This window comes from Pterocles gutturalis, unplaced genomic scaffold, assembly GCF_000699245.1.
Source record: "Pterocles gutturalis isolate BGI_N339 unplaced genomic scaffold, ASM69924v1 scaffold6175, whole genome shotgun sequence".
Taxonomy (NCBI): Eukaryota; Metazoa; Chordata; class Aves; order Pterocliformes; family Pteroclidae; genus Pterocles; species Pterocles gutturalis.
In genome coordinates this window covers 1-25,803 of record NW_010145673.1, presented here as the reverse complement: position 1 = coordinate 25,803, position 25,803 = coordinate 1, and the positions used below count along the sequence as shown (strand labels likewise).

The 25,803-nt window shown below is 35.5% G+C and overlaps 1 protein-coding gene across 1 annotated transcript in view; it reads left to right on the top strand.

Annotated features, from left to right (window-relative positions):
* The window catches only part of LOC104457817 (palmitoyltransferase ZDHHC17), a gene marked incomplete at both ends in the record, with an annotated part of 46,849 nt that extends 23,298 nt beyond the window's left edge, over nt 1-23,551 (top strand). The window contains 8 exons of the mRNA XM_010085448.1: nt 468-532; nt 1,679-1,841; nt 6,414-6,539; nt 7,691-7,833; nt 10,198-10,298; nt 17,962-18,086; nt 22,108-22,170; nt 23,458-23,551. Coding sequence (XP_010083750.1) covers nt 468-532; nt 1,679-1,841; nt 6,414-6,539; nt 7,691-7,833; nt 10,198-10,298; nt 17,962-18,086; nt 22,108-22,170; nt 23,458-23,551 — 880 coding nt within the window. The remainder of the gene's footprint in view (nt 1-467; nt 533-1,678; nt 1,842-6,413; nt 6,540-7,690; nt 7,834-10,197; nt 10,299-17,961; nt 18,087-22,107; nt 22,171-23,457) is intronic.
* Nucleotides 23,552-25,803: the final 2,252 nt, after the last annotated feature.

Below are 25,803 nucleotides of genomic sequence, written 5' to 3'. Positions count from 1 at the left end.
GAAGGAACTAAAGAAAATTGCTTTGCAAGTGGAAAAATAGATGCATCTAGCATATACAGTAGGATGCAGGATTCATACTATGGTATTTATGTTTGTTTATCAAGTATTTTATTAATTATTGGTGCATTATTTTAGTTTTCTCCTGCGTTTAAGTGCAGTAGTACACCATCTATAAATTTCTTTTATGTTGAAGATTAATGGTAAGATAGAAATGACTAGTCTTATACAGCATGACTGTTCCTTAGTTTCCAAATAGACTGTAATGGTGTATTTTTGCAATGGTGATGTTAAAGTCTGTTTTCATTTCTATAAATACTATTTTCTTATGTACTAGAAGCTTGCCAGTTTTTCTCCAATTCGGTTGGTTAGTCTTAAAATACTGCTTGTCATTGCAAACCTTGTATCTACTGGGTCTTGAGCATGCTTACTTACCTCAACAACTTTTTTTTTTTCTTTTCTTTTTTTAGGATGTAGATATGATGGATCAAAATGGAATGACACCTTTAATGTGGGCAGCTTACAGAACACATAGGTAATATCTCACTGGAGTTTTGACTTTCTCTTGATGTTAACTAAGTAACATAGTAATGACTGGTTTTGATTTTTTTGAAAGTTTTTTTTGTTTAACTAGTCAATGTTCTTTACACAATTGCCACTTCATCTTTCTTCATTTATGATTGTTATGAGTTAACCCCAGTAGGCAGCTCGCAGCTCAGCCCCACACAGCCACTTGCTTAGTCCCGCCCGGCAGGGTTGAGGGAGGAGAATCAGAAGGGCAAAAGTGAGAAACCTCGCGGGTTGAGATAAAGACAGTTTAATACATAAAGCAAGAGCTGCGCACCCAAGCAAAGCAAAATAAGGAATTCGTTCACTGCTTCTCATTGGCAGGCAGATATTTAGCCATCTCCAGGACAGCAGGGCTTCATCACCTGTAACAGTTACTTGGGAAGGCAGAGACCATAACTCCAAACATCCCCCCTTCCTCTTTCTTTCCCCAGCTTTTATTGCTGAGCATGACATTATATGGTCTGGAAAAAAACAATAACCAATAACCTATTCAAGAGAGAGGATATTGTGCAGAAATGCTCACTAATATGAACTTTTTAATTCACAAAGCAAATCTTCCTGTGGAGATGATTGAAAAAAGTTGTGTAAAATAACACTTCTCCAAAGAGCGAATTTGTTGGAATTATATTTCTGCTCTGAGGGGCCTATCTCCATCGGTTGTTGAGAGAAACATAGGTTAGCTTTTACAAATACCTACCATTACCAACATTATCATCCTATTTTATTTTCATCTTTTGGAATGTGAAGTGCAAATATAACATGTTTTGAACTTTGGTTGTTATCTGCCAAGTATATATTCATGTGCATGCTTTTACAGATCTGTTAATACTGTTAGGTTTTGGTAAATGTGAAAACAGAATTGTGTACCAAATATGTTTCATGACATCTGAGAACAAACTGTCTTACCGAGCTCCTTTAAAAGTCAACAGAATTGTGATTGCTCTTTGGTGGGAAGGGAATTTGAGCCATTCATAATCATCAGAAAAAAATGTCACTTTGCTATTACATACTGTACCTGATCAATATTCTTTATAGAAATTGAACTTCTGAACAGTGTTGGTATGTATTTGAGTTCATCTTCTGTAGATCTAACAAGAATTTTCTTTCCTAGCGTGGATCCAACCCGATTGCTACTTACGTTTAATGTTTCTGTTAATCTTGGAGACAAGTATCACAAAAACACAGCATTGCACTGGGCTGTGCTAGCAGGAAATACTACAGTTATTAGTCTTCTGTTAGAAGCCGGAGCTAATGTCGATGCTCAAAATATAAAGGTAAACACTTGGTCTGTTTTTATTGTAAGTGGTTTGAGGCAGAAATAACAAAGCCTATGATAAATCTGAATAATAGATTATTATTGTGGGTATGGTGGGATCATGAAGATGGAGCAAAAGCCATGCCACTAATGTTTAGTTTGGGAATTGGTTTTTCCTAACAGTGATGCATAACCACTAAATCTGCACCTTCAAATGTATTCATGTAAATAATTTACCAATGGTTATGTGCAGATATATGGAAGTGGGGTGTGCAATTAGACTGCATGCGTGAAGACCAATGCGTTTGAAAGCAGAATTGGAAATCTGACTGAATGTCTTCTAGTGAAGTTCTGGGGTGACTGACTGTTTGTTGGAGTGAGATGTGAGACTTCTTTGTCCTCTTCCAGAGAGATGACGAATGCTCTGGTATAGCTCCTAGAGGAGGCCTAAAAATACCAGTAGGAGTAAAATAAGAAAATGGGCTCTTTTGGCTTCAGAATTTTAAATTGCCTGATTGCTCTACCAGAACCTCCTAATGATGAAGCTAGATTCAGCACTAAAAGAGCCCATCCCTAGCATATGTTAGGTCAACCAAGCAGCTGTTAGAATTTATGCCATAGACTTGGAGTGTATAAGAGCTTCTCCAGCAGTGAAAGGTGCACCTATTGAATGTGGTTTTGTCCATTGCCTCCAGACTGTTCTGCATATCAAATTAGAAGCATTTCACCACCCAAGCTCTTTCTTCTGTGATATCAGAGAAGAATTAACTTTTAGAAGAATTCTCTGCTGAATTTCTCTTCAAATACTTGTATTTTGCACTTAATGAGTGTTATACTGGAAAATACAGCTGTAAATCTACATTTATAAAATATGAAATGCTTAATTAAATTTATTTGACCTTTCGCCATTTTCCCTGCTGATTAAGATGGCCAGGGCCTATTTCGCTTGGCCACGAGTGATAGAAATATGCTAAAAAATATAGATACACATCCTTTTTCTTCACCAGTATGGAACAGTCTTTTTAAGGGTGCAGTCACGTTTTGCTAGTAGCTGTCTAGGTCCTACATCCACTTTAGAATATCAGAAATACTGATGATCAGGAATGAAGACTCTTTAGAAAAATCACATGTTTTTTTACATGTTTAAAACAAATCAACTAGCCTCTTGCATGTACTGATGTTAACATATAATAATTATTTCTGGTTTGTAAGGTCAGTCGTGTGGATGGATTATGCTTCTAGTCTCACTTCTTCTAAACTTTTGAACAGCTTTTTTCTGTGCCACCTAATGGTGAAAATTAAGGTATTTTTGTGGGGGAAAAAAAAAAATATCTGTGTGTCATACCTTGCTTCCCTTGGCAGACTAATTGGTGTGATTAGAGTTTTAAAGTCATCACCTCACCTACATTTCTGGACTCTTACAAAATCCATAATAAAAATTCATATGTTTGGCCAAATGAAAAAGTGTCTGCTAGCCTGAAGCAGTTCTTGGTCTCTCCTTTATTGACAGACAGCAGCAGTTGGTAGAAGAATAGGTTTTTAAACCTGCTGGATCATGATATCTTTCCAGTCATGCCAGAAGACATGTGCCTGGTTTCATTAACCAACTGCCTGCCTTCTGCAGTGGAGTCTAGGTTTCTTGCATGCCTTCCCAGGATTCTGGGATCTTCAGAGGATCAAAATAATTCTGCAGTGGTAGTTTTGCCATCCTGCCAGTGGCTTTATAACAGATGCTGATTTGAATGAGAGCAAACATACAGAAAACATACAAATTTGGTTAATTCTTGTAGGTATATAGAAACTCAGTTTTGTACGTCTCCTTTGACTGTTCACCAAAAAAGTTTTCTTTGAGCCAAAAAATGGTTGTTAAGTCTCTGGCTCATGTTTCCCCAGAAATAAAAAGAATCATGAAGGGCTCACTTCCAGACTTCTGATAGCCCATGGAATTGACCAAGAGTGGTGGTAAGACATTAAGGTTAAAGAAATACATTGGCTGAAAGGTGTTAATTGTTTTCAAATCATGAAGTGGCTGAATATTAGGTTCAAGCTTTGGCCTTACTGTTATCAGCTCTAGTGAGTCTGTGTTAGGCAGATGCTGCTGGCCGCCTAGGTTTGGAACAAATTGAACCAGTTGTCTCACTAAGGTGTTTTGTTTACTTTGCATGACAGTTTGAACAATACATTGAACAGTAACACTCTTATTCTAGAGTAAAGCTTGATACAAGCAGTAGGTTTGTCCTGCTTGTGTTATTTATCCTCTTTATATTAGCTGTATAAGAAGTAATACTTTTCTTTAGCCAGTAAGATACTTTCTTTTTCCTTTTTGAGAACGGGATTACAGTTGGAGTTGGAAGCTGCTTTTCAGTAGTCAGAGTGGTTTTTTTGTTTGATTGATTTTTTCTTAAGGAAATTATCTTGCCACACCGGTAGACAGATTGGACAGATGAGGACAGGATTTCACAGGGAGTCAGTTTATCACTAGAGGTTGGGGGAAACCTGTAAATTTTATTTAAATATAAAAAGAGGTTCCTTTTTTACTGGTGATAGAGACCTAAAAGAGCTTTTATGGTTTAAGGAAGATATATATCTATATATATATATATATTTTTATTTTTTTTTTACTCTCTTAATGAATCATTGAATGGACTTTAGATATAGTTTCTTGATTATGCAGTGTATCTGTAGGCTTGTCTGTGGAAGTCTACATATACAGTTCCCTATGGTAATGACTCTTCAGATTATTCTTTCGTTCTAAATACTTTAAATATATACTATTGAGACCTTATTGCTTGCTTGCAAACTAAGTGTGTAACTAGATTAAGTTCCCTGGGGTATTTCTGTGATTTGGTTTTTTTTCTTTCTAAGCAAGTCAGCCATTCACCACCTCTGTGAATATAAGGAAAATATTAAAACGGCCAGATGATAAGAAGCATAGTCAAAGACTTCGTTAAAGCTCCCTCAATCTTTTTATCTAGGCAGTTCCTAGGTGTCTCATGGCCCTCTAGTGGAAGGGATGCTCAGCTGGACCCCAAGACAACTTCAGGATTTACTTGGGAGATCAACTCCCAGAGACGATTGCTTGTCCGCAGGTAATCTTTACAGTCTGGATATATAAGGTGATATAAAACAACAGCATCTCTGGAGTTTTCCAGCTATTAGCAGTTCCAAGTGCTATTAAATTTTGTGCTGAAGCAGGCACCATAGTTTGATTTCAGGCATTTCTGTTGAGGATGGAATTAACTTAATCTGTTTGTTAAACATCTGGCTGAATAACTTTGAAGCTAAGTTAAGTCAGAATGTTATTCTTTTTTAACTGATTTTGCTAGTTAAACTCCTCACACAGAAGGAGCAAGGTCCTATTAAGCAGCAAAAAGCTTCACCTCATAATCTGTAGTCTGCACTATTTACTCACCTTTTAGAGATTTGGAGCAAGATTTCAAAGGCAAAAATGACAGTTAAGTACTCAATTCCCATTGTCTTTCTATGGGATATAGGTAGCTAACTCTACCTTTTAATCTTTGAAATCTCTTCTGTCTATAGTAATTATTGCCCTTCCTGGGTAATTTCAGTTTCTGGTACCTGTCTCACTTTTTTTTTAGGAGGGGGCCGAGCGATGGAGGATTCAGCCATTTTTCAAGCCTCCATGAATGGTTTGTTTAGGAGGGGAGTTAACTCCAGTAGAAGAGAGGAGGAGTCAAATGCAAAACTGAAGCTGGAGGTACCTGCAATTGGTTGTCTCTTGCCTCCTCTATAATTTTAGACCCAATCAATAACTTTCTTTTAGCTCTCTTCCTAAATGTTTAAAAAGCAGTGAAACCAAATCAGTTTGGTAGGCACTTTTGGCCCCTGTATCTCGCTATGTGTCTCTCTTGCTTTGTCTGTCAGTCCTCTCTGAAAGTAAGGAAAGAGAAAGCATGGACCATTGCTGGTTTAGCACCCAAAGTATGTGAAGCACAAGCTGAGCATAAATCTCAGAGTTTTGGAGTAAGTTGGACGTGAGCAATGAATTTATTCTTTCCCATTTTCTTTCTAGGACTTCAGTAACTGAGATGAATATCACAACATTAATCTTGTGGTAAAAATTCCTTATAGGAACATTCCATGGTATTAGTAACTTCACTCTGCCAAAAAGGCAGAGAATTAACTGAGAAGTCAGGCTTTAGACTGGGAGAGTTTCCATGATCCAGTGCGTCACGAGTTCTTATTCTTTGCTTGATTTCTGCTGCCTGTCAATAGCTGAGGGCGAAGCATAGTCTTTCATTTAGAGACTAGTAGACTGTGTGTAGAACAGTGAAACATAGATGTGTTATGCCAAAGGTAACAATTATTACTATGTCAGGACATACATATTGTCAGGATCACACATTTAATATTCTACTTGTGCACCCATGTATAGTTATGAGAGTGAAAAAGACCAAAAAGAATGAATGATGTTTGGTGTCAAGTAAGCTGGAGAGCAAAAAATATGCCAGAATGTAGCTTAAACTGATTTAAAATGCATTATTTTTTCCTGACAGTCTTCTGTTTCAAAAGTGCTCTGAATGCATTTTATTTTTAAATTTTATGTTTCCCACTTTTATATTCCTGGCAGGGAGAATCACCACTTGATCTAGCAAAACAGAGGAAAAATGTTTGGATGATCAATCACCTACAGGAAGCAAGACAGGCAAAGGGATATGACAGTCCATCCTTCCTGAGAAAATTAAAAGCTGATAAGGTAAGAAGTAGTATAACACTTATGTAAATCAGTATTACTGCTGCTGCTGGTTTGGGGGCATATGTGTTTGTTTAAAGAAAGCAGTTCAGTACTGTGGTTTGCTACATTTCAGTTTTAGGAAACATCTTTTTGTTATGAAAAAAGTAATTGCAAAAGAAAAAAAAAAAGGTTTATTCAAGGCAAGAGGAAAGAAAACCCTAAGCCTCCACACAGTTGCTTTCAGTTTTTGTGCTGACTACATGTTAGGAAAGTACCAAGTGGTCTGATATTGTTGGGGATTGCCAAGACTTTCACAAAGCTGATTCTTGAGTATCTAAGGAAAGAAGCACTTTAGATATCCTGAACTCTGATTTCATCTCTCATTATGTAGTGTTTTGTGTTGAATGAAAGAAGCAGTCAATCTTGGGAGTATAATGTAACATGTGAATCTCTAATGTGGAGGCCTTTTTCTTAGGTTATTATTTAATACTGCAGATAGGAGGAGACAAGAAATGGGGGTGTAAAGTGTAACATGTTGCTCTAACATGAAGAACTGTCTACCTGCCTGTAGTTTGAGAACTTTGTATGTAGAGTTAATATCAATAACTTTTTGATTTAAAGATACTTGGCATCTTGACGATTAAAGCACTGACTACAGCCTGTGGTAATATAATAATCTGTTGACTTTAGGTGATATGTGCATTGCATTATGTGTACATGTGCATTGCAGCTGTGCTTTTACAATTGCTGGAAAGAGTTTAGTGCCTTAGTCAGGAGTTGTACCCATGTAACATAAGACAAAAAAGGTCCTGTCTTTATAGTTCACTGAGATTACTGTGTGCTGTGTAGTAGTTTATATGTCTTGACAGATTCTTGAAGAGCTTCTGTTGCCTTTACTCTGGATTAAAAGTAAGGTCTCTAAAAGACAGTTTTTCTAAAATAAGTAAAATTATTGATTTTCTATAAAATTTCAAGAAGACTCTTTTCTTGCCCATATGTTGGAGATATGTAAATATAGGAAATGACAAAAAAAAAAAAGATTCCTCCCGCTATATCAAGCTTCCTGAAAATTTATTGAAGTTTTTGTGACTGTCCTATTTATTATAGAATATTATTATAATACTACATGTTCCTAAAAATAGAATTACTTACTGATATTTTTTTCTGTATAGGAATTCCGTCAGAAGGTGATGCTGGGAACTCCTTTCCTAGTAATTTGGCTGGTTGGGTTTATAGCAGACCTAGACATTGATTCTTGGCTCATTAAAGGGCTGATGTATGGTGGCGTTTGGGCTATGGTGCAGTTTCTTTCAAAGTAAGTATTTTACCAGGACACTGTCTGTTTAGTGTGCAAACAATAAGTGTTTTGCTGGTATCTTTATTGGATAAGTGATGTTAAATTTGTATTTTTGGGGTGTTTTTTTGACATGCAACATATATTTTTTGTTGGATTTTTTTTATTATTACTATTTCTAGGAAAGTTCTTGTGCAGCTTTAGTTCTAGTAATGCTCTTTTGTCTTGCAAGTAGCCATGAGATTATTATTTTGGGTGAATACCAGAGCTAATAGAAGCTAACAGCAGAACAGAAATTCAGACGTTCTCCAGAGGAGGGTGCTGCATGTCTGTCTACAAAGAATTATCGGCATGAATTTTGAAGAAGGCAGTCAAGGGAAAAGTTACTGGAAAGGAATAGAAAAAAAATGTATGTGCAAGTTTGCTGTTAAAGCCCAATTTTTTAGAATTGAAATGCCCAAAGGCATCCGAAGAGATTTATAAGAAAAATGAATTCAGAGTCAGGTTTTGTAGCTCCTGTTATTGTGGAAAGGGGAGACTAAGGAAAAGGCCTGCTTTCTAATAATGTTTTTCATTTGTTACTTGATCATAAAGAATTTTAGTTGCATTTGCGATTACTTTAATTATCTGTAATTGCACATGCATATGCACACACACACACACATGTTCCAACAGATTTTCAGACTGCACACTGCTTCATTTATGCTTTCTTTTCATTGTCATGTGTTACATGTGTAGAAAGACTTATATCTTCATACTTGTGAGCTTTACGCTTTTCTGTCATTGAATGTCATGTTTATTAGAGCCACGTGCTTCTCCTTCCTTTCCATTTAAAGAGGAAAAGAAAACATATCTGTTCCTTAAACCATAGACTCTTAGTGAACTTAGTACAACAGGAGGGGGGTGAAGGGGCATCAGGCTTTTGTCTCTCTGGGATCTTGGAGATGATCTATTCAGTCTTCTTGTCATTTCTGAGGCTGTGCAATCTGCTGACCTCCTCCCACAGGTAGCTTACTCAGCAGCGTGAATCCTCAACCACACCTTGTCAGGCAAGGACAAGATTTCTTCAAGGTTCTTAAGATCTATGTTCTGTCAGGTTTTATATTTTTGACCTGCCTGACACATATTCAGGATTAACATTCTTACTTTCTCTTATCCTTTGCTTAATGTTTAGTGTAAATACTCTTTGAAATGTTTTTCACAAAGTTTGAATGAAACTGTTACCCTAGTAGTATTTCCTTTCCCTGTAGAATTTGACCTAATCTGCTTAGCTGTGTTTTCCTCCTGACAGGAGTAGTCCTGTCATAAAAGACAATGCACAGAAATCACTGAAAGAGAGATTACTGCTGAGTAACTACTGTGTATCCAAATGTGTATTTGCTTGTTACTTACTTACCCTATTAGCTCATCTTCCTTATGTGATTTTTCTCGAAAGACCTGAGAAACCTCCATTAGAGAAGAGACAGTTACTGCAAGGGAGTAAAGGAGTAAAACAGAAACTACTCAGTGCAGACATTTGTCCATGGTAGCCCTGAAGGCATGACCAGGACAAAAAGCAAAATGCATCAATGTAAGGATGTTTAGGCAGATGATGGAAGAAGTTTTATTTCAAGGAGTTTAGCAGTTTAGAGTGTGACTTTTTATATGTTTAGATTTTTTTTTCTTGAATATGGAATTGTCTAGTCACTGACGTAGTTTGTCTCAAGTAAATTTAACTTTACTCAGAATATTCCTTAAAATTCAAGAGTATAAGAAGGTGAAAATAATTCTGATGGCTTTTTTTTTTTTTAATTAAGGTAGCAGCATTCTATCTTAGAATTTGGCAAATCTAGTGACATGGCAATGAATTAATCTGTGTTTTTTTCCAACTTTCTGTTGGCTTCTGGTAGCAGAAGCAAAAGATTCAAGAATCTGAAATATTTGCAGTATGTAGGCTGATAACACCAAGGTCTCTTAAGCTTTTTTCATTGTACGGGTTTCCAAAATACCTTTAGCACTGAAATCTCCTGAGTAAATGTATTTTGCAACTAGTATCCATGATGTATGCTAGGAATGACACAGATTTCTAAGTGCTTTTGCAGAGTAGTTTTGGCATAAGTATTTACTTATTTTCCCTTTCTTGTCCAGTTCTTGACATTCACTTCAAAAGTGAATGTATAGATTTTAATTAATTAACTTTCAGTCATGACACTTCATCTGAACAGGTTGAAAATGGGAATTTCTCATAAACTTTGAAGATAAAAGTGAGGAAAATGTTTTTATGATATATTTTGCAACATCCTCTATAGTACATATTTTAACAGAAAGTGTTTTTCAGAAGACGTAGTTCAGAATTTACATTTTATAAGTCTAAACTTACCCTGTGACATTGCTCCTACTTTACAGGTCATTCTTTGATCACTCCATGCACAGTGCACTGCCTCTTGGAATATACTTGGCAACAAAATTCTGGATGTATGTGACGTGGTTCTTCTGGTTTTGGAATGATATCCTTTTTTGCATACAGTAATAAGTAATATTTTTCATGTTAGTAGTATGAGGTAATACCTAGATATAGCCTGCATATAAGTAAACTAACAAAAATTTTAAAATGGCTATCTCCATTAAACATTTCTTTCTATATTGATGGTAATTATTATTGCTTTAAAAATGTGCACACTGTTTCTTTGCTTCAGTAAGTGAAAGATTTTTCTCCAAACTGGCTTTCAGTAGCCTGCAAAATTTCCTGTGCTTTACCAGTTTCTTAAGTGGGGGAAATGTAAGCAGCTCTATAAAATATGCTGTGGCCGTGAGGTGACAAGGTGTAATTGACTGCATTTTTAGACACTGCTTTTCTGAGAAGCAGTAGGTAATTTCACGGTAGGTGTTAATTCCAGTGGAATTAGCTTTATAGTTAGTTTTTCCTAAAGATTTTGCAAATTCAATTTCATGCAAACTTTAGATGTATTTATTTACTGTATTTTCAATTTGTGAAGATGTATGTATTAACAACACTAAATTATAGAGATTCTACGTATGCCTCTCTTTTTATGTTTTTGACTGCCTGCCTAGATATGAACTTTTCATACTCAAAGGGGTAGAAATTGATTCAGAGTTCAGTGAAGAATGTCAATTATCCACCATAAGGAAATAGATAAACATTTTTAGACAACTTTATTGGGTGTTGTAATTCCAGTAACCAAGAAAACTAAATAGAGATTTAATGTTTTGTTAAATGTTTAATACAGTTCTTAGTTGAAGTGAACTTTATGATGGAAGTTGGCTTGACTTTTCTAGAAGCCTTTTCATTATCAAAGGAATTACCATGAAATAGGATAGCAGCAGTGCAACCCTTTTATCATCTTGTTAATATGTTCCCCAGCCTTAGCTAACTGAGCCTTACATTTTTGCGTTGAGAAGAGAGAGGAGACCCTGCTTCCATGCTGATGGTGTTTGCAAAGGTGCTGCTGTGAATAACCGCAGTCCCCTGTGACTGGAGATGGTTGCTATTTCATGTTTAAAAAAACCTAAAAATTAAAATCTAGTAGCTGTTAAATAAAAAAAAAAAATCTATCAATATTAGCATGAGTATGTCTTGAAATAGTTGTTTAGAAATGTTGGTCCTACTACCGGTCTCGCTGGGCTGATTTTCTGTGTTTTTGCTCAATTAAATTCTTCTAGTAACTGCAGAATGAGGAAAGCAAGTACAAAATTAATATGAAAAATATTTTTAAAAGTGGTAGTTAAAAATGGAGGTATATTTTTTCAGTTGTTATGGAATGGAGTAGGACTGTCTAAATATGTCCTGCCTCTAGACTCAAATTGCTTTTCTATTCTTTTTGTTAAGGAAACCTGACTTTTGGCAAATAGTAAAATACAAGTTTCTGAGGCAGTTATAATAACTACATCATCTCACTTCTGAATCTCAGCTCTCCATACCTTGTAGGTTTTCTTTAGAAGCTCACATTTGCTAATGCTACTACATGTTTTGGGTTGCGAATGTTGAGCTATAATGAAATGCTTTCTGGTGCAAACATAACATCAGTTTGAATGAGATCTAAGAATGTGTGCAACTTCAGATCAAAGTCCTTGACCGTATTAAAATGGCTGCACAGCCAACGCAACTTGATGATGGCCTCTATTTTGATGTAGGAAACTGTCCCTTAAGGCTGGCAAATTGTGAGATTTTTATCCTGGAGCTTGGGTTTTCTTCATATTTGTACCAGCTTGCTTAGATTTTTATTTCTGTTAGCCATTCTGATTAACGTAACTTGAAGTTTGGGGTTTTTTCTTGTCACAGAATAATGTTCATTGTCCACTAGACATAGTAACTGTAGACAATTACCCTAATAAAGTCCGACTTCAGAATGTCAATAAAATACTGTACTGTTTCTGTAATTTAAGGTAGGTGCCTCAAAACCTTTGCAACAGTCTCTTTGTAGACAGAAGTAGTAGTCTAAAAACTTCAGTTACTAATTGCTTTCATTAGAGCTGACACAATTCTTTGTGACAAGCAGTTTTAGAGACTTAGTGCTTGAGGCCATCTTCCTTTAAATGATGATTTTTTAATTGGAAGTCTTTGTAATAAGATTCCAAATTCATTCTTCTTCTTCTGGAAAATTGCACTGTAGCTTTATTGGAAAAATGGAATTGCATGTTTGCTCTATTTTTATAGCATGAGGCACAGCATTGTGGTTGAAGAAAGGATTCTTGTATTTTTACAGCTTTATATGATTAGTTATAGCAGACTAGAGTACTACTTTGTAATGTTCAAGTGATAAAACCTGTCCTAGTAGTTTTCACAAATTCTGACCATCTTTTTTGCTCAGGAAAAAAAGTTTAGAAGCTTAAACAACTGTCACTAATTGCCTTACTGGGACTTTGTATTATAAATACTATAAATGTCTTAATTGGTGCAAATGTTACTTTAATATTCAGGTGTTTGGTAAGAATTTTCTTTTCTTGTAGATATGTTGAAGGTGTCTGGAAGATCATCTGGTGTTCTGGGTTTAATGCTAATGAGACAGACAAGGGGACTCAAAACAATGTGTCATAAAGAACAATCAAAACCAAAGATTAGAAGTGTGTTTTCTTGAATTTTCAGGGTGGTCACATGAAAAACAAGTCTATAAATTCTAAAGCATGATGATGTGTCTTCTAAAATACCAATCTTGAAGGTAATTTCAAGCAGTTTAGATGGATCTAGTGTACTGAATTTTTGTAAATGTTTCCATTCTGTTGGATTTTTCTCAGCAGCTTCTGAATCTGGTGTATTTGTTAAAATAGAAATCCTATTCTTGCTGGGAATGAGGAAGTTATGATCTGTGTATTTATGGATATATGAGTCTGTGGTCCTGTGCTTTGTTGACACTGTTTTGCTGCTGTTTTGTCGCTTCCCTTTAGTTGTATTTTGCCCATAACAAAGGATAGCTCTGTCTTGCTCTGTTAGTGGATTCTAATCTATTTGCAGAGTGGGGGGGTGGAATCCTCAAAAGTCCTACACACTAAATCACTGTATTTTAATTTGGTTTTATTTTTAAAGGGGGAAAAAAGGGATTTAGGAGTACACTTTTAATAATGTGAGACTAGAATTTCACATTTCATTCTTTTTCATTAGCATTTATAGGTAGAACCTTCTCTTGTGTCTTGTAACAGTTCATGGCACACGTACCGAGTTCATATCTCAGTTGTTCACGCAGTCTTTTCAGTTCCAGCTGAACAAATAGTGCCTGTTGTGTCAGAAGGTTCTTATACTGCTCTGTTTTTCTAAGATGTCAGGGTTTGCTCTAACCCAAATTATTCACAGTATTTTTTTTGTTGTTCTACCACTTCCATTTGCTGCAAATGGGAGTGTGCAGTTTTCATTAATTAAGCTTTTTTTGATATAGCATACTACTTGCAATGCTGAGATAATGAGATAAGACAATTTATAATTTTTAAAGTAATTTAGCATTGACTAATACTGTATTGATTAACTTATTTCAAATATATTTCATGTATTGGTGGCTTTTAGGTGAAAGAAAACAGACACTGCACAGTTCTTCAGTTAGTAATCATTTTAAAAACTGGGTGTAAGAGAATTCATTATGGTTTTCATGGTTTCACAAAGCTGTTACAATTGCATAGTGTTTTAAAAACTGTAACAAGCCAATTGGTATAGTTAAGCCGTTGAAACAAAATAAATTCATATTAACAAAATTAGCTTTAGGAAAACAGCAAAAAGCCTTGCACGCAGAAAGAAAGAAGCCAGCAGCCATGTTTCGAGAGGAACCAAAGACCCAAAGAATCCAAACACCAGTCCCAGCTATCCAAAAGTTCTGTTTCCGTGTCTAAATACTTTTTCTAAATTTAAAAAAATCCCAGGCAAACAAACAAAAAAATTCTGGGATAGAGGAGATGGCAGTGAATTAATTTTTTTGCAAGCTAAGGGATTTTGTTTATGTTAGATAGAAGATGGGAATAGAGAGCATTTGCAGAGCTTCAGTTGGTTGAAAATGAATTTTGTCTAATAAATGCTTAGTCAAGTGAGGCTTCTGGCGTAGGTAGCTATTTGCTGTTATCTACATGGACTCTTGGATCCAGATGTACCGCTGGTATGAATTGGCGGGTTCATTAGCATGTATTGATCTCTGCAACTTACACTGGCTGCAGATCTTTCTCTTTAGGAAAAAGGACTTTATTACTGGATTTGTAGTTTGTTGAAGGGAGCATCTTGGTATATAATGTGCACTTTGGCTTGGTTTCAGACTCTTGCATGATGTGTAGCTGTGATAGCAGGAAGCTGCCTGTGTTTGGGCCCTTTCAAATAGGCTGCAGCTCAGGATGAAAAATTAACTCATCGTATGTTTACCTCACTCATGGGTTGTGTGGTGCTTGTTTGGTTTTCATTTTCTTTTTAATGAGATGGTCTTTTTTGGTTCCAGGTGGTTTCCTGGAATAATTTTCAGCCAGCCTGTTGTTCTTGTTCTAATAACTAAAGGATGTTGATTCGGACTAAAAGTAGGAAGGGATTCATGGGTGTTTCTGCTTTGTCTCTCACAATTAAAACTGGGGAAACCTCATAAAAGACAGCAAAGTAGTGACAGGGCAGAAGGTGAATGCTTGCTATATCATGCATTTTGCAGCCCTTAATAATAAGGTACTGCATTTTTTCTTCGTAGATGTAAATGAGGATGTGAAAACAAGTCACTCTCTCCAGAGAACTGATTCCCTGCGCTGTAGCTAATGCAATTACAGGGGTTTCGTGCATATGGAGAGTTTTGAGAGTTGCTCAAAGTTGCTAAAATCCCTTTGGAAGTAAACTTCAGAGGGGAGTTCAGCATAATTTTGGATATCTCTACTCGGGACATCTGTATCTAAATTAGTTGTTTAAGCTCTCTTCATAGCCCGTGGAGAAAGACAGCCACTTGTAGGGCACTGGTTCTCTGACTTCATTTAAATAGCTTGATACTGAAGATAGATTGGATATAGTTTTCCTTTTTGTTGTGTATGAAGGCATACTGAGGGATTTAAGGTAGGTGAGGTGAATCTCACAGTGGGACATGTTTATCTACATCAGATGCCAGAAGTATCTTGGAGAAGACAATTCTAACCTTCCTTTCTCCTTCAAAGTCTGGTTGGTTTTCATCCCTTCTCCCCAGTTTTGCTTAAAACTTATGAGAAATGGATTTTTGAAGATACTAATGAAAAATACTGCTGACTTTGTCTTTATCCATTTATATAGTTACTGCTCATGTATACTTAACTTTGCTTTCTCATGTAGTCTCCCAACTTCTCTCATCCTCAGCACAGAAGTACCTTATCTGCCACCATTTACACTGTCAGTGTTGCGCTCATCTGACACCACTGTGATAAAAGGAAAGGCAAAACTTAGCCTCTGTGGGGAGTCTCTTATGCTCTGTGTTTTATGAAGTAAAATGGGGGAGGGGTAAATTCAGAAAAATTCTGATTCTGTGTTTTATGAAGTAAAATGGGGGAGGTGTAAGTTCAGAAAAATTCTGAATTTCCACTTGTGTGCCTTGGATCCATGGACAGCTTCTTTATCACACAGGTTGTCCAAATTTTAGTCAGTAAAAAACCAATTCCAGAACTTTAAGGTTAAACTCTTTTACTGGGTAGAAAGTAAATTGTCTTCCCCTATCTCCTTTAACAGTCTAGACATGACGTATAGTAATTAGGAATGGGTCATATAATTTTTTTCAATTCTTCTTTTATTGTTTGTAACAGATGTCCGATTAAGGTATTTTTAATGAAAAATTGTTTTCACCGTTGTGGCAAAAACCTCAGTGATACTTTTAGTATTCTAAAGAAAATGTAATCTCTGTCTAGCTAGAACCAGTTTTTTTCTTGGCAGCAGGTAATTTTAGAAGAAAAATAGAAAGAAATTAGATTGTATAAGTATTAAAGTCAGAACTTTTTATCTATAATGTATCAAGTAGAACTGTGAGTGTTTAGTTTATGGTATAGCTGGTGGGTTTTTTCACCCTATTATAAACGTGCTGGAAGCAGCTTGTTAGAGGAAGGATTAGTTAGCCTTTAGTGAGTTAACACTAACATGCTGCTATATAAGGTACATGATTAAAATTTTAAGTTAACTTGCCAATATTTTTTATTAAAAATTCACAGCCAATTCCTACCCACAAGAGAAGGAAAACAAAAGTTATTCAGAATGTGCTTCACATGAACAGTGAGACTTTGTTAGCATTTCAGAAGTCAAAAAGAGATCTTATCCATCTTGCAGGGTTCTTTCACATCACAAGAGTAGTAGAAGGATTTGAGATACTTACTGTTATTTTATAGAAATTATTGTTTTTTCATTTAATATTTCCTTGCATCTGGACCATGTTGTTTGTGTAATTTTTTTCTTAATACTGATTGATGCCTTCAATAAACATTTTTTCCAATCGAGTCAAACAGAATAGAATATACTTGTAGATATATAGTAGAATATATTTGATTTAATACATTATATACTTTAACTTCAAAATCTGATTTTTTCAAAGCATGCAAAAATGTTTTTTGTTGTTATCTTTGAAGTATTATGTACCAGTTCAGTATGGATTGCTACATAATGCTTGTTTTTAAGTCTTATATGAGGGTTTCGTAATGGAAACACACAAAATATTAAACTTTAATTACAGTAGAAGTTCTAATGACTACCAAAGTAGAGAGAAATATTTATCTAAGTTACTCAGAATGCTGTAGAGGCTTCTGCCACCACAGGTTTGTCAAATATGACATCTCCTTGCAGTTAGGACTGACAGCTGACAGGTATCTTTAGTCGGGTTGGTCAGATCTTTTGTAGGTTTATCAGAGTAAATAATTTTCCACTTTTTGTGGAAGAGACATGTCTGAAGTGTTTAGTTTTGCAACATCATTGCTAAGAAATGTTTTAATTCTGTGAAGAAATGTCAAGTCTTGTAAGACTAGGCATGTTATATGGCAAGTCATTCAACACAGGAAATATATTTTAAAACTAATGGTTATTTTCTGTCTTTATATGGTAATTGATGAAGCACTTCCAGAGAATACTAAATCCTGTGGTTTTGTAAGAATTAGAGATATTATTATGTTAAAAATAACTTTCATTGATGTAAAATGTGGGTATTGCCTTATAATAGGACCAGGTTTCAGACAGTACCTTTCTTGGAGATAAGTGGTGTCGAGACATGATTGCCGTGCAACAGTGGTTGTTGCAGCATGATTCCTTCTATGGCTAGAAACAGTCCCTTCTGTGATCTAACAGGAATTTCAAGCCACCGAAGACATAGGCAGTCAAATGACTATCTCATAAATAGACCTCTGAAATGTTTATTGTGAAAACAGGAAATACTTTCAAGAAGATAAACTTCATGGAATTTAATTTATTTAAAAGGGAAAATAAATACAAAAACTGAACTATCATTATTCATTCTTTAGAAGGGTAAGTGCTTTAGAAATGCCTCATAGAGAACAGTATTTTAAAAAGTAAATTTTCAAGTTTTTGGGCAATAGAAAATACTTAGTACCAAGCTAGTTCTTACAGCAGCACTCAATTTTGTTAATTCAGAAGACAGTGACTCAAAGGCATTTGTAAAAAATAAGTTTATTTAAATTTTATTTCAGAGTTGTCAGTGGATATTTTCAAGAGGAAATTTGCTTTTAAACTTTAGATTCCTTGACTTCAAACACATCTCAATTTTTTCTTTATACATCTTCCATTCCTTGCTAATAGCGTTGCACTTTTCTACAATTTTGGAAAATCCTGGAAATCTGATCCAGGAATCATCAAAGCCACGGAAGAACAGAAGAAAAAGGTAAAGCCATAAGATATGTGAAAGTTGATCTTCAGCAGCCTGCCACCAGTTGGTCAGAGTAGTTTGCTGTTCAGTACATGAAATTTCAATAAATTGTTGTATAAGAAAAAGTCTAAAACGTTGAAAAGTTTTCTTTTCACTTGTCATCCAGGTTTCTTTTTTTTACATTTGGAACATAAGTTCAAGTGCTTACTGGTTCAAAGTTAGGTTTAGGTCATTTTGAGTAACAAAATCGCAATTTAGATTTTCAAGATAAAAAAGTTTAAAAAGCAGTTGGGTGAAAATTAAAATGTGAAATTTCAGAGATTTGCCTTACTGAAAAAAATGACCCATATGGGATAAGTGTTAGTTAATTTGATTCTAAAAAAAAATGCAGACTTTACAGCACCTCTAGTTTTCCTTGTGTCTAAAAGTATTAGTGTTGTAGTTTTACAGAACACCACTTGCTCTCCCTTCCCCCTCACCTTCCTGGGAATGGGGAAGAGAATTAAAGGGGTGAAGGGAAAAGAGACTTGTGGGTTGAGATAAGAACAATTTAATAACTAAACTACAATAAAGTTGATACTAGTATTTATAATAATAATAACAGTAATATATACAAATATACAAATGAGTGATACACAGGAATGCTGCTCAACACCCAATGACCAAGGTTCAGCCCATTCCCGGCCAACAATCCTGGAGCAGGGAGAGTCCCAAAACCACAATCTCGGAATGGAGATATGAGCCTGAGTGTCTGAGAGACCGAGAGCTGACTGAGAGAGGGGCAACCCGGAGTGAGACAACCCAGAGCAACAGAGAGAACTTCCGGACAGAGCCTCATCTCTAAACTGAGAATGATGTGCATGACATGGAGTAGACTATTGGCCAATTTGGGTCTCAATCCTAAACCTGAGGTTGAACCCAAGGCTAGTAATTGGGGCTGTGCTCCCTCCCAGCTTCTGCACTTGCAGGCACTGTCACAGCAGAGAAGCTGAAAAGTCCTTGACTGTCCTGGCAGCAACTATAAACATCAGTATGTCATCAGCCTTCTTCCCAGCCCAAATCCAGAACATAGCCTCTCACTACCTACTATGAAGAAAGTTAACTGTCTCAGCTGAAACCAGGACAACTGGACTGACTGAAGTTAAAAATAATCAAAACCCTAGGTGGTCAGGGGTGGATTTTTTTAATTTTTGGTTAAATATTAGAGAAAATATGGATTATCTAAAGATACTTTTCTAAGACTTTCTAACCCTGTTAGCATTTCTGATTTTTTTTTGTTGAAGTACATTGTTCTCAGCAGCCAAACTCAGCATTGACTATTGCAAAATTATACAAGCAGGAGAAACATTTTATTTGTTTAATTTTTGGCCAAATTTCCCAGAAGGTCACATCCCAGCAGAAGTGAGTTTTGTGCTTCTACTTCATGCTCATCTGTGAAAACACCTGTGTGGATCGAAATGTGATGCTTGGAATTATGGCCTTATGTGGTGATAAACATATAATAGCCTTTAAAGGATGGTTGTGATAGCTTAAGTGATTTTTGTTTTCTCCAGTAGATTTTTACTGAGTTGATAGTCAGTGTGCAGATTTACTTTTGCAAATTCCCTTTTTGTTATTGCAAATTTGCCAAAGTAAGTTCCAGACTAAATTCTCTTCCTTCAACTGGACTGAATTAAATTGAAGAGTCGATAACTACACTTTGGTTCAGATTCAGCAAATTGTACGAATATGCAGTTCATTTTATCTACTTGCTTAAGTAGCTAAGTGTGGTTACAAAAGCCTTGCTGAACTTGACAGGAATTGTAACATGGAACTTCTTCAGTCAGATGCATATGGCTGTGAATGTTTTGGATGTCATACATTGCTGATAACCAAATTGTGAAATGATCCGTTATCAGGGACATAAACCACTGTGGGGTACATGTCGTACCTTTGTGCAGTGTACTGCTTCCTCATGTTTTTGTGATTTGTCTCCAAATGTTTTATATTGAGTTAGCCTTTAGCTTTGGAAGAAGCAACCAAAAAAAGTTCTTTTAATTCCAGATGATCAAGTTAAGTATGTTTGGAATTATGTAGTAAGCAAAGATTTCAGATGTTCCATTCTTCCAATATGTCATGCCCTTTCTTTTGTGTTACAAAACAACCCAAATCACTCTTAAAATAAGTAAACAAATAATAAATATACAATTCAAAATTTTCAGAATCAAATATTAATAGTTCAGGAGTACAGAAAATAGACCCAACGTTTACAAACCACAAAAATGTGGTTCTGACTTGAGTACTCCTGGGTCTCTATGCTATAATCTCTAAGGAGACTTAAATATAAGTGGTTTATCTGCTCATGGTCAGTTCTGTTCTCCTGAGCATTGGTGTCTTGCTTGTGGACAATACTGAACTGCAGTGCTGAGCATCACAACACGTACATTCTTTTTTGAGTCAGTCCTTTCATTAGCCGGTAGCATAGTGTATACTCCCACTGAAATTCTCCAAAATATATTAAGGTGTCAAAAACTACATCAACAGCATTGAATTTATAGTAGATACATGTTGTTGGGTTCTTTGCTTTCTGTTTGATTTATTTACAAAAGTTACTCTTGTGAGGGAGGCTCTTTAATTTCAAGTCCTGTAGTGGGAAATGTTGTTAGAGCAGTGAGGGATGGCAGAGGGGGATGAGAACGGGATGTAGAGTACTGAAGTTAGCAAGATGCAGGAGGGACATGAAAGGGCTCGTAATGGCAGTAGTTGGTTGGAGAGTGGATCTCAAGGGTTGTACTGGTGGAGGCAAGAATACTGGGCCAATAGCAAATGGAAATACAACAAACAAGGAGAAAAAATAATCAACTTTCAGAGCTTAGAAGTGTTATAAAACTGTAAAGATCGTTCCTCATTTACCAGAGATCAGCAGGGAAAGCATTAAGATTTACCCCGGACTGTTGACTGTAGCTTTTACTGGTTACTTTGAGGAAAAGTTTTCATAATTTTTTCCTAACCAGTTATTAAGTGTAGTGTTTTGGAAGAAAACTTTTGCGGCTTCAGTCAAGATACCCACCTTAGTGGTCATCATCTAATTAAGGAAGTTCTGTTTATATTGCTATGGTGATAAAATAGTTGTAAAGACTATTTTATTGCTTCTGCAGTTAGAAACCACCTTGATGTGTAAGATATACGTGATTTGAAAGGGAGCAGTAGATTAATCTGTTTGCCATTAGGCTACTTACGCTGAGCAAATTCCTTCTGGTTCAAGGAAAGCTATTCTGGCAAAAGATGTTTTCAGGATATTTTCCATATGTTGCAAATGTCATTTCAGCCTCATGTGGCATGAATTTCAGCTGCTGAATTTTAAAACTTGTTGGAAACCACTTAATGGAATTCTAGGTTCCTTCTATACCAACAGTGACGTGGATACTGAAGGAGTGTATGAAATTCGAAAAAGCTAATCATTTAGTGTGAAGGTATAGGCATGCTTTAACTGATAACTACTTCTGTGTATCACTTGACCCATAAGTATAGCGTTATCTGTAAGAGGAGGTTTGGTTTGCATTATTTCTTTTCTTTCTTGAAGCTTCAACATCGGAGGAAAGAGGTGAATATATATTTAAAGGGTTTGATGGGATACCTCTGGAAAGAAAGTCTGATTTTTAGACTGGCTGATCCTGTTAGCTCGTTTTATTTGTGTTCCTGTTTGGAAATTCAGCTGCATTAATTTTAACAGGTTTAACAACAGGTTAGTCAAACTGGTGCTAATTGCTGTGTGTATCAAAATTAATATAAGCTGTCTTTTTCTCTAATTAAACCTAACTAGACTAGGAGTAAGTATATGCTAGATTTAATTTAGAAGTAAATGTGCTTATTGGTTTAACAAAATAGTTTAAAATCAGTTTCAGCTGAATTTGTTTCTGTGTTTAGAAAGCACCTGAAATGAATAGAGTTTACAACCCTGGGGCTGAGAAGCAGCTATGTTACAGTGGTTGTCAGCATTTATTTATATGCTAAACTCTAATTTATTTTTTTTTTCTCCTTTTTTTTTTTTTTTCAGACAATAGTAGAACTTGCAGAGACAGGAAGTCTGGACCTCAGTATATTCTGCAGTACCTGCTTGGTAGTGTATTTTTTAATCAATTGCAGCACTGGTGGTTTTTTTGTTTTGTGGTTTTTTTTTTTTTTTTTTTAATGCTAGGCCAAAACTGGATGTTCCTATACTGAACATATTTTTGGCCTTAATAGTGCAATTTCAAGGGAAGGATTTATTTGTAATCCTTAATTTAAGCAGTGTTTTCAATAAAATAATGTATCTGTACACCAAAAACCCTGCATCAATAAGAGGAAAAAAAGTTATCGTTGCAGAAATAACTTGCTAGTGTTGAAATCCAAATATCCAATATATCTACCAAGATGGTTGGTTATAGACCTAACAAGTAATGAAAATCACAGGTGACATTCTGACACCTCTTTAACTCACAGTAAAATTATGTGGTGCTTCAATTATTTTTTTTTCCAAAAATCAGGTGTATTTCTTAATTTTGCAGCAATCAGGAGGTGGAAAAATAAAATCTTAATTTTTGTAAAGTTTGTCAAATTTTGAGCAAATACTTTTCTTAGGCTAGTTAATACTTGGTTTCACCACAAAAAATGTAAGGGGAAATAACTGCTTAAGGGGGAAAAAAAAAAAAAAGGAACCATAGGAAATATAATGTGGGGTTTTTTTTTAAGAAAGGTAACTTGTAAATATAAAATTATCAAGGTTATCAGTGTAACACTGTAATGCTCTGACCTATGGAGACCATGAATAATGTTAATATTCCCAAAAGTGAATCTGGAAAATGACGTACAGATGCAACACCTTAAAAATGACATGTGTATGTACATACATATCTCGAAACACTTAATATTAGTTTTTTATTGCCATTTTCTGTCAAAACATAACCTTTTTAAAAAATCATTGTGAGTACTTTAGCATTCCAAGTTCCACTGAGTTCCATTTGCTGAGTCATATTCCTGTCTTTAGAAAATAAGCTGGAACACTTTACACTGGAGCTGAGCTGTGAATGATACTGACGGGGTCATGGAACTCAAACTCATCCTATACTTTCGTTGTTAAAAGCTGAAATGAAACTGGTTGCTATATGAAGCTCAGTAGCTGGAGGGAACAGGAGAACTTTGAATGAAAAAAAAAAAAATCCTAGAATCCAAATACAAGATGTTTGTGTTAAATAGTATACAGATTAACCTTAGTAGCTAAGATTGCTTTAAAAATTAGCATTAAGTTTGAAGTTCTTTAAGAGGTTAACAATAGAAAAATCGAATTGCATTTAAATTGAGTAGGTTTTCTATAAAACTGTGTCAGGGTATTTTTGTTATTCTAAACAAATGTTAATAACCGTTACAGATACGGAAGCCAGTGAGGTCCAAACACTGTGGTGTATGCAATCGATGTATAGCGAAGTTTGATCACCATTGCCCATGGGTGGGTAACTGTGTAGGTGAGTAACTTGCTGAAATATTATATTGTCATAATAGATAAGAAGGTAAAAGCTTCTGAAATCAACCCTGCATGTTGTGCAGGGCTTTGTCTGTTCTTGTTTCATGGTGAAAGTTACTTGGCTTCTGCCAAAATCTGAGAAAAACTGTTGAGGTCTTTTGATAAAAGAAAAGACATTGTCATACTGAACTCATTGTTTTTCTACATTTTATTCTCCGCATTATTCTCAGTTGTATTGCCTATTATGTACCCATCCTCAAAATTGTTTTGTATCTAATTCTGTTTCCTACCTGTTTTTTATTAACATAAACTCTAGTAGTTAAAAGATGCAAAGCTTAAGTGCTTTTTCACTGTCCACAGAAAAGGTATGTACTGATTCCACAACCAACTAATTTAAGGGGAAACTATACATATTCAAAAATGTAACGATCTTAGAAGTTAGATACAGAATTACTTCCTATTGAGGTATTCTCCTCTTTTTGACCCCACAGGTAGTCATTTATTCTCCCCAGTGATGATGAAAGAAACAGATAATAGAACAGGAGTAAAGTGTCTAAATGCCACTATTCCCCATTTTATTTTTTGAGAGACTTATTTGAAAGCCATTATTATGAAGGGAGCACTGAAAACTTCACAGCTAGGAAATGAGTGAGGCTTGGTTCACCTTTTTCTTATTTTTAGGACACAAGAAGAAGTAAGTTTAATCATGGTGAAGAATTAGGACCTGGATTCATTGACATCTGACAGCAAATAAATGCTTCATTGTAGTCCTTACAAATATATATAATAATGGATAGTCACCGTGGTTTGGTCTTATGATCAAGAGTAAAATAGTCAATGCTGGCATCTGAATTGTAATAGAGTATCACTGAAGTTTCAATGAGATGGGCTTATATCGCTCCCTTGTACTTTGCATTTCCTACTGGTGTTCCTACCTAAGTTACTTTTTATTTGTATTTTAGATGTATTACAATGAAGAACTCAGAAATTTTTAATTAAAAGAGGCAAGGGAGCATAGGCTTAGGTTTTAGAGAGTGTTCAGTGACTGTTTTGCAAGAGGGCTGAGAAGTACTTGTCAATGGGACAGAAAAATCCAGTGTTTTAATCAGTAACTTGAAAAGCATAAAAAACAGCTGGGAGAGGAAAAAACCTTAGTTTGTGTGTAATAAGAGAAGATGGGATTAAGTTAGGTGGAGGAAATGTTTCTTTAAAAACAATGGTGATGGAAAAGCAGAACCCTCCTAGTGGTCTTTTTCAGATGGAGATAACTGGAGGTAAAAGTAAACATTAGGATGCTTGAAAGTATGCTGGGGGAAAAAAGCATTAGAAATCACACCATGGGAACAACAACCCTGAACTGGAGGGAGTAATGGCCTAGATGACCTTATATGGCTTTTCTGCCTGTCTCAGATTGGTACATGGTGACTCTGAGCATAGGATTACAAAACAGAATCCATTTGTAAAACAGCATTCGTGGTATGTTTGCCAAAAAAGGAAACATGAATCACGCCTTTCTGGAAAGGTGGAATTTGGAAATGTTTTATGTCGTCTTCCTTTGAATGTGTTAAAAGGATAAGAATTTTACTGAAGATTGAGAAATATTGTAAGAGTTTGTACAGACACTCCTAAATAAAACCTTTGGGGGTAAAACTTGCCACATAAAGAGACAGAGAGAGAATATTTTTACCACTCTGAAAAGGTTAACAAAAAGTGCAGACTATTTGAAAAATAAGTAAATTGGCAATTGGGGCAAATTATTTTCATCATACCTGCAAAAGTACAGTGAGCAAGTCTCTAAAGGTGATTATACCTGTATTTAAAATGGAGTATCAAAATGGCATTATGTTTTTTACAGTTAGTTGTTTGAAAATGAAAAATAACAGATTTTATTAAACTTGCGGTTAAATTTCAAACGCAAACTGCAGACTCGCAACAAATTTAGTTTTCCAGTAATAGCATGAAAGAAGCTAGAGACATTTTGAACTGTTAGGTCACCTGGGTTATGCTGACATACTGACTTATTGTTCTGATAGCAGACTCAGAAGGTAGGTCTTGTGTATATGAGAAATTATTTTATGGTTTAGAATAATCCCCCCATAACGGTTCTTCTCCAAGGGGCTAAAAGTAGGAAGAATTAAGAAAACATCTAAGTCATGCAATATTACTTCATTGGTAAAAAATCACTTATCTTTATTGTATGTTATTACTTATGTATTATAGATGTATTATAGAATCATAGAATCATAAAATGGT